The sequence below is a fragment of the Mus caroli genome, unplaced genomic scaffold (assembly GCF_978045245.1).
Source record: "Mus caroli unplaced genomic scaffold, Mus_caroli_1 scaffold_17, whole genome shotgun sequence".
Taxonomy (NCBI): domain Eukaryota; kingdom Metazoa; phylum Chordata; class Mammalia; order Rodentia; family Muridae; genus Mus; species Mus caroli.
The window spans coordinates 54,309,115-54,322,309 of NW_028227272.1; the positions used below are offsets into that span (position 1 = coordinate 54,309,115).

Sequence of the window (13,195 nt, forward strand, 5' to 3'; positions counted from 1 at the left end):
TCTGGTACAACCACTCTGGAAATCAATCTGGAGGTCCCTCAGAAAACTGGAAATAGATCTACCTGAAGACTCAGCTATACCACTCTTGGGAATATACCCAAAAGATGCCCTACCATGCCACAGGAGCACATCTTCCACTATGTTCATAGCAGCTTTGTTTGTGATAGCCAGATGCTGGAAATGACCAAGATGTTCCACAACAGAATGGATACAGAAAATGTGGTTCATTTACACAATGGAATACTACTCAGCCATTAATGAGGATATCCTTAGTTTTGCAGGCAAATGGATGGAACTAGAAAAATATCATCCAGAGTGAGGTAACTCAGACTCAAAAGGACATACATGGTATGTACTCACTAATAAGTGGACATTAGATAAAAAAAGAAAGGAAGAATGAAAGAGAGAAAGAAAGGCAGAAAGAGAGAAAGAAAGAAACAAAGAGAGAGAGAGAGAGAGAGAGAGAGAGAGAGAGAGAGAGAGAGAGAGAGAGAGAGAGAGAGAGAAAGAAAGGAAGGAAGAAAGAAACAGTACAGAATATCCAGGATACAATCCACAGAATTCAAAAAGGTTAACAAGCTGAAGGGCCCAAGTGAGGATGCTTCAATCCCACTTAGAAGGGAGAAGAAAGCAATCACAGGAGGGGGGAGGGAAGGGAGAGAGGGACCTGGATGAGAAAGGGGACAGGGAGGGTAAGAGGGGAACATGATCAGGTATTGGGTGGGGGGAGCAGGACTGAAGTTCTGAGGGCCAGCAGAAAGAATGGAAACAAGGAACCTAGGGAGGTAGGAGGTGGGGAGACCCTCCAGAATGTACCAGAGACCTGGGATGTGAGAGACTCTCAGGACTCAAAGAGAGGGACCTTAGATGAAATGCCCTTCAGTGGGAAGAGGAAACTTGTAGAACCTACCTCCAGCAGAGACAGGGCATCAAGTGAGGGATGGAGATGCAATCCCACAGTCAAACACTCTGAAACATAATTGTTCCTGTCTGAAAGAACTGCAGGGATGGAGACTGAGGAAAAGGAGGTACAACTCAAATTGGGATCCAGCTCAAGGGGAGGTCCCAAGGCTTGACACTATTACTGAGGCTATGGTGTGCTCACAAAAGGGACCTATCATAACTGCCCTCCAAAAGACCCAACAAGCAGCTGAAAGAGTAAGATGCAGATATTTCCACCCAACCAATGGACAGAAGCAGCTGACCCTGTGGTTGAATTAGGGAAGGCTGAAAGAAGCTGAAGAGGAGGGTGATTCTGTAGGAGGACCAGCAGTCTCAATTAATCTGAACCCCCGGAATCTCTCAGAAATTGGACCACCAACTAGGCAGCATGTACCAGCTGATATGAGGACCCAACACTTATACAGCAGAGGACAGCCTGTCTGGACTCAATCAGAGAAGATGTACCTAACCCTCAAGAGGCTGGAGGCCCCAGGGAATGGGGAGGCTTGGTGGGTGTTGGGGACATCCTTGTGGAGTTGGGGGTGGTGGTTGAGGAGGAGGTATGGGATGTGGAACTCTCATAGGGTGGACGGGGTGGGGATAAAATCTGGACTGTAAAAAATAAAATAAAAAGAATAAAACATACATTCATGTGTCCTCAGTGGTGTAAAAAATTACTGAGCAAAGAACTGAGAAAAAGGGAACACTCTATTTCACAAGGATTCCAATAAAGATCACAAGAAGGAAAGGAGTAGGAAAGGCACCACCGTAATGGCAGCTATAATAATAATCTGTGGCTGCTGAACATTACTGGGTGGTTTGAAGAAAAGGGTATTTATATCTTTAAAGTATCTCTTCCAAGATAAATATCAACCACAAAGGGGAAACCGGCACATACTTCTACCACTGAGTGGCAGATGCCGCCTTTACCTGGTGTTCAAGGTTGCTCGTGCTGGTACTGAGGCACAGTAACGACACAGCAACGTCATGCATCTCCTGACAGGACACAGGGAGATGGACATTCCGCCACTGTGGGTCTGACCCACACTCACAAAACCTCAAGTTATGAGGTAGACAAATCCGGATTTAGGATCGTTTACAACAGGGTTGATGAGCGCTCATCACGTGATGTCAAGAGAGACACTCCCATCACGTGACGTCACGAGATGCGAAGAGCAAGCACTGTCACCGTGAGGAAGAATGACAAGTGTGGCATGGCTCTCCAATGGGAAATCGGAGTGACATCTACAGCTTCTTTAACTCTACTGTGCTGACGTTGGGGTGCCAGTTTTGGTACACCTGTGCGTTGGGTATCATCTTAGATGGTGACACTGGGGGAACCCAGGGAAGGGGACATGGGAAAAATTGTGCACATTGGAAATTATTTCAAATTAAAGGGTCAAAACATATAAATGAATATGGCTGCTGTATTTATATCTGCCTGCAGCAGGTATACTTGCTCTTTCTAGTTTTGTTGGTCACACTGTGCTCCAGACAATGTCTCACAGTGAGGGAGTGCAGGAGACATCGCCTGACAGGCAGAGAGATGTGAAGAGACCTTAACACGTTGTTGCACTTCCAGCTTTGTTTTCAGCTGTGGCAAAGACCCAACAGGCTTCCATTTCCTCACTGTGGGTTCCCTTCCCGATGACCTGCCTGACAAGGGCTGTGAGCCCAGAAGCTCGCTTCTCTTTGTCTAACCTGACCAATCCTAAATGAGGGAAGTGGGGCTCATCCCAGGCCAGTAAAGGCACTTAAGACCGGAGTCCTTTCCTTGGATGGTGGGGGTTTTGGTATTCACTGTGGAGCCTACTTTTGAGCTTCAGCCCTGCCCTCATGCTTCAGTGTACCTGCTCCATGTGCATGACCGCCTGGTCTCTGCCAGTTTTCTGAGATAGCATTCCTACTTTGCAGCCTACAAGACTGAAGCTCAGAGAGGGAAGTGGCTCAGTGTCTCAGCTGCTGTTTCTTGTCTCCTGCAGAGTCAAAGCAGAGGAGAAAGAGAAACTGTCTGCTCAACAAGACAACACACACAGGCAGAGCTTTTATTATCTGAGGGTATGAGCCCAAAGACAGGCTCACAGTTGTCAAAGAATCCCCACAAGGCAGCCTCAGGGATCCACTGGGTGATGAACTTATCATAATTACGGTGGAGTAAGTTACTGAGTGCTTGCAATATGTTGGCAACTGGACTCTTCATCAGGACCCAGGCTTAGAAAAGGCCCAGCTTCAAGGAGTCTGACTTGCACAGGCTGAACACTCCCATATCTAGAAGCTCAAAAACCTCCTTTCTTATCTAAATGAGAGAAAAGAACAAAACAGCAGAAAGGTTACGATCAAACAAAAATAGTCCTGGTGAACAATGCCAACCCCTGGGGTCCCATGTATTTAGACAGCTGTTGTGGCCAGAATCAGAGAGGACGAAAGTCCTAGTTCTAGGCAAAAGGCAGAAGAGAGAGAGGTACTGTGCAAAACACGAGTTTCATTAAAGTGCCCTTATGTTTGCAGCATCCAGAAGGAAATGCTTAACGTGCCCCAAGGACTGCACAGGGTGCTTTTGGTAGCCCAGATTCCATGCAAAGACCCAATGCAGGATTGAGATAACTGTTAATGGCAGGGACGTAACAAAAATGTCTATGACTACAATATTTTGACACTGTTATAGTGAATTATTCAGATTTAACATTATAATGGAAATCATCAAATCTGGACTCATGCCTCACAGCTAAGTACTTTCTTGTTTAAAAGACTATTCATGGATACAGAGACAACTCCGTGTGTATTTGTGTGTGTGTGTGTGTGTGTGTGTGTGTGTGTTCGCGCGCGCGTGCTTACATGCTCCTTCTCACATATGGGTGCATGCATAGGAAACTAAGCCAATGTTTTTTTTTTTAACTTGAATTAATGCCTATTATAAGTCACCAACCAATTATTATGAACTTTGTTCAGTGTGGGGAAGCAGTTTTATGTGGTAAATTAACTCACAGCATGCTTTAGAGGCGTAATCCCAAGCCTCTTTGATAGTAGTTCTGGTAGGCGATCGACAGCCTTGTTTATTATTACATAACCACTGATCTCCCACCCCCCCCATCAGATTAGATTGAAAAATTGCTCCAAAGTAACATGGTGGGTGGCAAAATAAAATTTCTACATGATGGTTGCAGTGAGCAGTTTTTCATAGCTATATAGGGAGCTGTGCTGTGCCCACAAAGGCACTCCGGCATTCAGTTTGAATCTATGGAGACACAAAAACCCTCCACAAAACAAACACGTCTTTGTCAGTTATGTAGTAGTTTTGTGAAAATGTGGCAAAGCCAGCAGCGATGATCAGCCCCTCTTCCCCCTCTCTGGCCAAAAATGTCTATATGAGAAGGAATGGCAAAGATGACTGTCTGCTCTGGGAGGGATGGGGACAGGACGAATTCTCCAGATCGGCTGGCTTCTTTGAAGTACAGATGTCCTGGTGGGGCAGGAGCCATGGCCATTTAGTGAGCAACCAAGCTGATTCCATACCACACATGGAAAGGATACAGTTACGTGTAAGCGGATGAGACGGCTCTATAGTAGTGACCTCAGCGTTAAAGACAGAAATGATTTCCAAAGTGAGAATGTGTTGGCTTCCCATGTCAAAGGCTTTATTACCGTGTTTGAACTCAAAAGTTCAAATCGGAGAAGAGAAAAGATGAAAGACAAGTGCTGATTACACAGTACCTCGGGAATGTCCATCATTCTCCTCAGCTTCTGATCTCTCCAGTTCCAGTCCAACACCAGAAACTTTAAGGGGTTCAAATGGAGGCCATCTGAAAGACACAGTGAGAGTCGCGGTCGTGAAGCCCCGACATCAGCTTAGTAAAATGGTTTTCGCCTTCCTGATTGCCTCACTTGCTGTCCTCTCCCCCCAGCCGCGGGCCTCTGCACAGTGATGCTTGCCTAATGGGAAACACGTGCAGCAGCTCGCCCCTGCTTCTGAGGACAGAGCAGCCACTCTGGTGAAGCCCGGCAATCCTCACGGGTGGAGGCTGGGGTCTCCATCTTCCTGATTTGAGGACCCGCTTTTCGTGGGCCGCAGAGGAGCTGAGAGCAGCAGACTCTGCAGGACTCTGAGGCAGAGGGGATGGGGAGAAGGATGAGGTTGGGGAGGCTCTTTGATGGGGCTGGTAAACCATGTAAGGACTGCACCCACTCTGCTACGGGCTTTACCTAGGATTACTGCACAGCAAGACTGTCGGAGAGCCAGGTCTTGTGTGCCTGAAGAATCTCTCCATTCAGCTGTTCCCCATGGCCTTTCCCTGTTCATCCCTCCCCTCTCTGCCCCAGAGACTCTTCATGCCTTTTATCATTACGATACTTTTATTTAAAACACTCTCACTGGAATCCTGATAGGAAACTGCGAAAGGAGAACAGGTTGACAGTCTTCCCTTAAAAGAGACCCAGTGCTGGAAAAAGCTAACAGGGAAGCCCCCTCTTAAATGGAACCACCTTTACCCAGAGCTTTAAAACAAGCATTGACAAAATAGCCTTCCTTCCGTGATGACTCAGTTAAAAAAAAGCTACCAGAAGCTTAAAGCTACTTGCAATGATCACTGTTTTATGCATACTTTTAAAAAACTGGATAAAATTCAAATATCAATCCCAAAAGAATGGCAGACAATGTAATACATAGATATTACAAGTGAGAAGCAAATCAATTTCCTGACAAGGAAAGTCCTTATAATATATAAATATTTAAGTGAGACACATATATTTATAACATAAAGTCTCTCTCTCTCTTACACACACACACACACACACACACACACACACACACAAAACAAGCACACTGTAAACATGTGGGATGTAATATGATCTCTGCTCCATACAAATATATAGTTATGTAGAAGTAAGACTGAAAGGCAGTATAGTAGTTATAATTAACAAGAACTTATCTCTAAAGTAACTTATTTTTTATCCACATTTTTTAAAACATGCATTTATTTAGTGTATGTATATTTGTACGTGTGTGTATGTGTGCGCGTGCCTGCATGCTAAGGTGAGTATATACGGTGGTTGGAGGGCAACTTAGAGGAGGAGTCAGTCCTTCTACTGTGACTTCCAGAAATCAAACTCAGGTTCTGTGGCAAGCCCCTTTACCGTCATCTTAGCCATCTTGTCCACCCACTCTGTATCATCTTGCTTTTCTCACGGACTCATAGTCAGAAAGTCTCCATAATTGCTAAATTAAAGCACCACAATTCTGAAGGTGGTTTTACAGATCCCAGTATCGCAGATATCTCTTTTTGTCGTGTTAAGTCATAACAGTAACAAAATGAGTTATAAATACCTTACATGTATCCTAACACTATGGCTAATATATTTTAAACTATCTATCTAATCAGAGTCATAAGTAAAAGCTTTCGTTGATAACACAAATAATCGACAGCTCCTTAACATTATTTTTCTGTATGAAACAGGCTTTCATACTGAAGTGTTCCAACTCTGTAGAAATCTAATCAACATCTAGGCCAGCTTCTTTTTGTCTGTCTCCCTCCTTTCTTGCTCCTATTTTAAATCTAAAAAGGGCCCTGTTGGTAGGTGGTGGGGGATCTGGTGACAGAAAAGGAAATGGCTCTGGAACTAAGAAGACCTGGCCTGAGACTGTGGGAGTCACTCATCTCTTCTGAGGCTCTGTTTTATCCCAGAAAAGTCAGGTCCTAGCTAGCAAGGATGCTCTGGGTACTAGTTAGATAGCACACACAAAGGATGTTCGGCATAACACCAGTTACAAGTAGGAATTCAAAAAATGTTTGTCTCCCATCTCTGTCAGAGACCTCCAGTGTCTTAATTCTTCGCCATCTGTCTGTACAGAACCCTGCAGTTTGTGGGTTTAACTAGCTGCGGATCATTGTCATCTGGAGAGGAATGGCAGGGGTTTTACATGATCCCTCCTGATACAATATTGTATCAGGTGATACAACATCTGACAAATACAAAATAATTCAGAAATAGATCCGACAGAAGACAAGTTCACATTACTGTACAAAAAATTGAAAATGAAGAATGAAATCAGTAAATGTGAACTGGTCTCCAGGCTCTTGTATAACTTTGGCAGCTCGGGTGGCAAGGGATGGAGACCATGAGAAAGGTCAGCACAGGCCGCTCAGTGAAAGGAGCTTTGTCTCACATCACTCAGTGACAGGAGCACAGGTGCCCGGACTCAGCAGGGGACTGTTTGCCTAGCATCCTGAAGGTCTGGTAAGAGCAGGAACTAGGATTACCTGCAGGTCAGCAGGTCTCTGGAATATTTTCTGTGCAAAGCACTAAAAGGGAAACACATGCTGAAAGAATATTCTGGAATATCCCTGTTTTATCTACAGAAGTGATGTTTTCTTTTTTGTTTTTTGGTTTTTTTTTTTTTTTTTTTTTTTCGAGACAGGGTTTCTCTGTATAGCCCTGGCTGTCCTGGAACTCACTTTGTAGAGCAGGCTGGCCTCGAACTCAGAAATCCATCTGCCTCTGCCTCCCGAGTGCTGGGATTAAAGGCGTGCGCCACCACGCCTGGCCAGAAGTGATGTTTTCATTTCAGTCTGTTTATTATCCCATTATGACCAGAATAGGAATCTCTGAGGATCAAGCCTCATTTATCCAAGAAGGAAATTCTCAGCATAGCGGGCTCTACCAGTTTCTCAACTAGCTGATGGGTGAAGCCCGTGTGGAACCCCTTGGCAATCGGCAATCCAGCCACTGGAATCTGACCATGTTCAGTTGGGCAAATGCATTTCAGTGGGCCACAGTCCTCCTCCTGTTTATCTTTTTGCACTGCAAATGTGTTTGCCCAGACTTACACAGGGTAAGGCAAAGGTCTGGCTCCTAACAGGATTCTCACTATCCCCATCTCATACCTTGTTTGACAAGTTCTTTGATTCTCCCAGGAGTCCCCACACCCAGGTGTATCACACGCTTCTGCAGCAACTTTACCTGTTCCTGGACCTTTTCAAAATGGAAGATAGGGAAGAAAAGGAAGAATCATTAAGAAAGAGTAACCACAGGCTATATTAGAGCATTTTATCTCTATGCAAAACCAAACAACCAACCAACCAACCAACCAACCACCACCACCACCACCAAAAAACCACCCAAACCCAAATAGGGCCATTTTTTTTTTTTTTTTTAAAGAAAACTGGTCAATACCCAAGGAATTGGGAAAGAAAGGTCAGCTTTTGTTCAGGAGTGATCAGGAGTGGAGCAAGGCAGAGAGCATGACTGCATAGGTCAAGGGAGCCATGTGGAGACATGAAATGCAGGAAACCTTAACAGTTGTTAGCTGTCATATCAAGAATGGATAAAGGACAACGGTTTCCAAGGAGATTGAAGAGGCTGGAAGGAAATGAGAAGGTCCCAGGAGCCACTGGGGACCACTCACCTCTTATCAGAGCTACAGGCCCTTGCTTACCTTTATATGTTTTGCAAATAATTTCATAACTTTGGCATCTCCTTTGAATGCTGTCAGAGACCTAATGAAAAGGGATGAATTAATGCATTTAATAGATTGTAACAACTTACTCATTTAAGAATTTACAAATTATAGCTTATCCCTTAAAACAATGTTCTAAATGTGGACAGTCATGTTTATATCTTAACACAAGAAGATCATTAGGCAAGTCTGTCTCTATAGTGAAATTGGACTGGGCTTTCAGGCATGCGTGTGTGAAATCACTTAAGAGTCTGAGGCAGGAGGATTGTGGTTATATTAAGACCAGCCTAGGTGACAGAGCAAAATGCTATCTCAAAAAAAGAATCAGAAATGGGGGAAGCCATTTGTTCAAGCCCACATCTGGGTGTGCTTCTGAGCTCAAATTCAGCCTACTTTGGCCTCTTTGGTGATTCAAACATGTGTATCTGCTGTTCTCTAAACAGAATTTCTGTGTTTCAGGTGTGTGGCAGAGAATCTCCCATGTATTTCTGCGTGATATGTCTTTTAAAAAAACCTGGTCACAGGAGGAAATCTCAGAGCAGTAACTTCTGCTGTGACCTGGGGATGCTGGGGTGGCCAGACAGAGAAGCACAGGATGAGCCCACCAGCGAGAAGGACTCATGTCGTAGCACAACGGCCCCCACATTCATACTTTGTAGACTGAACTTCTCTGTAAAATTTCATATGGGAAACAATTCCAGTCTGAGAGAGAGAGAGAAAGAGAGAGAGAGAGAGAGAGAGAGAGAGAGAGAGAGAGAGAAGGAATGAAGGGGAGGAGGAAGGAAGGAAAAGGATGCAGGCCTATATCCTGATCCATGAGGGCAGGAGTGGGTCGTGAAGGAGCCAGGCGATTCTTTAGGTGGCAGCTGTGAGTGGGGGGAACCAGGGACCCTAAAGGGGTCAGTTGTTAAGCCAGTTACCAAGATGAGAGTTATGGGTCCAGCATTAAGGGTTTTTCAAGACACCAAACATCTATATTTTTATATGTCCAATGAATTGAAAATCAATCACTCTACCTACCAACACACACACACACACCAAGTCTTTACAGGGTCTTGCTCTATACCCGAGGCTGTTCTTGAACCTGTTATGCAGGCTGTCTTCATACTTGCAAGCCCCCATTGCTGCCAATCCCAAGTGCTGGGATCACATGCAGGCAGCAGTAGGCTCAGCTTCGTTTCAACATTTTAGGGACCGAGTGCTATGGGCTAAAATCAGCCTAGGTTGCTGACTTATAACATCTGGTATGTAGGTAAGGTAGTCCATTTAGTTCTAGGCATTCAACACTTTAGATCTATCCACAGCAATGCAGATGATCAGTTCTGAGGGTCAAGGCTGGTCTGCTGGTACCTTAGAGGACAGGTTTTATGAAGACTGTTGTGACAGTGGGGCCTCAGACTCGACAAATGGTTGCCCTATGAACAGCCAGATTACAGCATCTGCTCATTTTGTTGTTTGATAGATGTCATTAATGGCGGTACCACGATGTCACCCTGGGACCAGTTTTTATTTTTTAATTTGAACTCACAGGATGCCATGGATCTGGGAACTGAAGTTTCTGAACACATTCTGTCCACAGAGGTTGGGGCCATTTCTATAACCTAGAAGGCTTTACGGAAGGGCTCAACGAACACCAGTTCCAGCTGGCTTCATCTGATCTTCTGGTGTTTTTGTTTTCCTCTTTATTTTAACCACCTGTTTTTCATTTCATGTATTTCTGTGTGTCACTTAAAATTCTGTTTTGAGTTAAAGTGGGTTTAATGAACAAATAAGCTTTTAGTTAAGATTTAGATACTGAAGATAGGGATATCGCTTTCCTTAATATGTCATTATGTTTTGAGAAACAATGTTGACCAGGGGGAACATACTGATATGCAAGACAGTGAGACATACAATCCAGTTTGTATTGCAAGTAAATTCTTAATTACACATAGCATTTTCCACTGCAAGGGTAATGAGGAGAACAACAGGAATCATGGCAATCAAGGGAACAGAAGTCCTTAAGATAGAATTACTAAACGTTGGTCTTTGTGAATAGGCTTTTTTGGTGTGTGTGCCTGTTCAAATGACACTTTGTAATTCATTTAACCTTGAAATGGATCATAACAGAGCTTGGGACAGTTGGTAAATGAAATGTGACCACTCGGTGCTTCTATGCCCCTTAGAAAGGAATTTATATAGAGTAGAAGCTCACATCAATATGACAACTCGTTTTGAAGAGGTCACAGGCAGGCGAGCTTCTTTGCCATTAGCATGTCAATTTGCAATGGGTTCTGTAGTGGTCCAATAGAATGCTGAAATGTCACGTGAGATGCTCTGATTTCAGGGCCAGCCAGTATAGGCGTCTACCCAGGTAGACTGGGTTGCTGAAGATCAGTTATGCAGTTATGTTTGGAGCAGACGTACTTGAAAATTTCACTTTACTGGGGAATGTGGGGTAAGGTTTAATGTGTGTGCTGAGGTGGGGAAAGACGAGTTTGAAGGACTAGTAAAGTTTAACAACTTCTTTTCTAAAACCATGATTCGATTAGTTCATCTAGGAAAACAGATGTTAAGTCACCGTGGAGTCCCCGCACTTGCACTTTAGCATTCTTGACAAAGCTCCTGTTTCAAGACATAAACTTCCTTTGTTTTGTCTCCTGTTAAAGCCTGGTTCCTGTAAGTGCCACCTACTACATCTGTCCTCTGTTCTCTGTAAGCTGAATGTTACACAGGTCCAGTGGAAGGTTTTTTTTCCCCCAAGAATTCATCAACTGAAGACACCTGTAAAAGCCCTTAATAAAGCACCAACTTACCTTTAATACATAATTTTTTTCTTTAGATTTTTGGTCTCTTTGGAATTTATCTTGGTAGAAGGGGTGAGATATGAATCCAACTTTATTTTTCCAGATGGCTAATCAGTTGTTCAACACAGTTGTTGAACAGTCTGTCTTCCTCTGCTGATTTCTTATTTGTCAACTTTTCTGTATGCTACATTGTCAAACGCACCTGGGCCTGTTTCACATGTGACAGTCCCAGACACGGCACCACTGAGACTCTGTAATTCATGGACTGTCTGGAAGGGATGGGCCTCTTCTAAGTGGTCTCTTGTAATCCTCTGTTGGCCATTTTAGTTGTATGTTTTTGAAAAATTTTAAAAATAGTTTATCTAGTTAAACAGAACAAATTTTCTTGGAGTTTTACTTGGAACCTGTGAAATTTGTAGATGATCCCAAGTAAAGCAGGCGTATTCACAACACCGAGTCTCCTCTCTCGAGAACATGGTACCCACTTGAATCTAAGAGCTTTTCCATCTCATGATGCTTCCTGTATGTAGGTTTGGTAAGTTGATTCCCTGGTACCCTGCCTTTCCTTGTTATTTTGAGTTGGACCATTCCGTTTGCATCCTGTCTTTCTGCTTAGTGCCCTCTCATTGCTTATGCCCTTGTCCTGGACAGTGTGGTTCTCCACATGGCAGTGTAACTGGGCCTCTAAAATGACTCAGAGCATTCCTCTGCCCCAAATCCTCCCATGGCATCCTACTTCAGGGCTCACTGCTGCACACCTGAAAGTCCACCTCTGATTTAAGGTTAAGAAGGCTGCGCAGCTCTGCCCTTCGCTTCATTTAAGTCTCCGTTCTAATGCCATCCCCTTTAAAAGAATGCCATCCATGGATATTTCATCCTATGCCTTACTTTTCTTTACATAATGCACTACTGTGTAGGATACTGTCACGAATTGTACTGGCCTGTCTTCTGCCTCTCCAACAGAACGCCAATCCCATAGGGCGGGGCTCTGTTTTACTTGTTGCACACAGAATATAGAGGCGGCAAGTATCAGTTCTGCAGAACGCACTCAGGAGACATAACGGGAGATTTCTGACCTGATCAGCTCCAGGGCTCGAACAGCGGAGCTGCAGAGGATCAGCATCAGGACCGACTTCTTCTCGTTGTGGGTTTTCCGAAGTTTTACCCACTTAGGACAGACTGAAACACAGATCACAAAAACCATTCTGAACACAGCAAAATAGCACTGCCAATGGTGGATATTCTTCAATTGTTTATTTCTTAGTGCTTAAGAATATAAAAACAAAACAAAACAAGAACTGACTGTTGTTACATTTTCTGCTACTTTAGAAAGCAGATAAAATTTATGTTTAATGCTTGAAGACAACGTTGACCAATAGGAAAATTCTGACTCAATTATGTTAGATTTTAGTACAGTTTAGCTTTTTTGCTTGTTTAAAGACAGAGCACAGCTGTAGCTGGCTTGGAACTCAGAAATCCACCTGCCTGGGATTAGAGGCACAAACCACCAAACCCAGCCTATGCTAAATTTTAAAGAGATATCCAGCATGACCTAAAATAGGGCAGAGAATAATGCCTCAAATTCAATATTTAGTTATTATGTTTACTAAATAGGCTTAGAATTTTTAATATTTTTAACTTTTTAATGCCAGGATATTATTCCTATTATAATTTAGGTTTTTATTTGTGAGGTTAAATTCTGAGAAATGATTAATGAACTGAACTGGGTGTCAAGATACCACTGAAAGGCTGAGAGAAGACAGTCAATCTCTCAAAAGTCACTGCATTGCTAGAAACAAGGAAATGATATTGTGATATGAATAATTTAGTTTTTTTCTATTGGTACACAATACAAGCTAAACTATCAAATCAGATTGGCTGTAATAGCTAGGTGTGGATTCTGAACGTGTACACAGAACCTGAAGTTCTCACAGCTCCTACAGACCACAAAGTTCAATTTCCTGATCATTCCAATAACAAGGTCAAGTTCAAGGACTGTTCAGAGGAGGCACTAGGT

At 43.5% G+C, this 13,195-nt stretch overlaps 1 protein-coding gene across 3 annotated transcripts in view; it reads right to left on the reverse strand.

The window, feature by feature from the left end:
* Positions 1-2,954: 2,954 nt before the first annotated feature.
* The window catches only part of Cmss1 (cms1 ribosomal small subunit homolog), a 298,119-nt gene continuing 287,878 nt past the window's right edge, over positions 2,955-13,195 (reverse strand). For all 3 annotated transcript variants that reach the window (XM_021185162.3, XM_029470283.2, XM_029470282.2), the window contains exons 6-10: positions 12,255-12,357; positions 8,372-8,432; positions 7,821-7,908; positions 4,654-4,742; positions 2,955-3,238 (exon numbers count right to left, since the gene is read on the reverse strand). In XM_021185162.3, the coding sequence (XP_021040821.1) occupies positions 3,155-3,238; positions 4,654-4,742; positions 7,821-7,908; positions 8,372-8,432; positions 12,255-12,357 (425 nt within the window). In that variant the 3' untranslated portion in view covers positions 2,955-3,154. The remainder of the gene's footprint in view (positions 3,239-4,653; positions 4,743-7,820; positions 7,909-8,371; positions 8,433-12,254; positions 12,358-13,195) is intronic.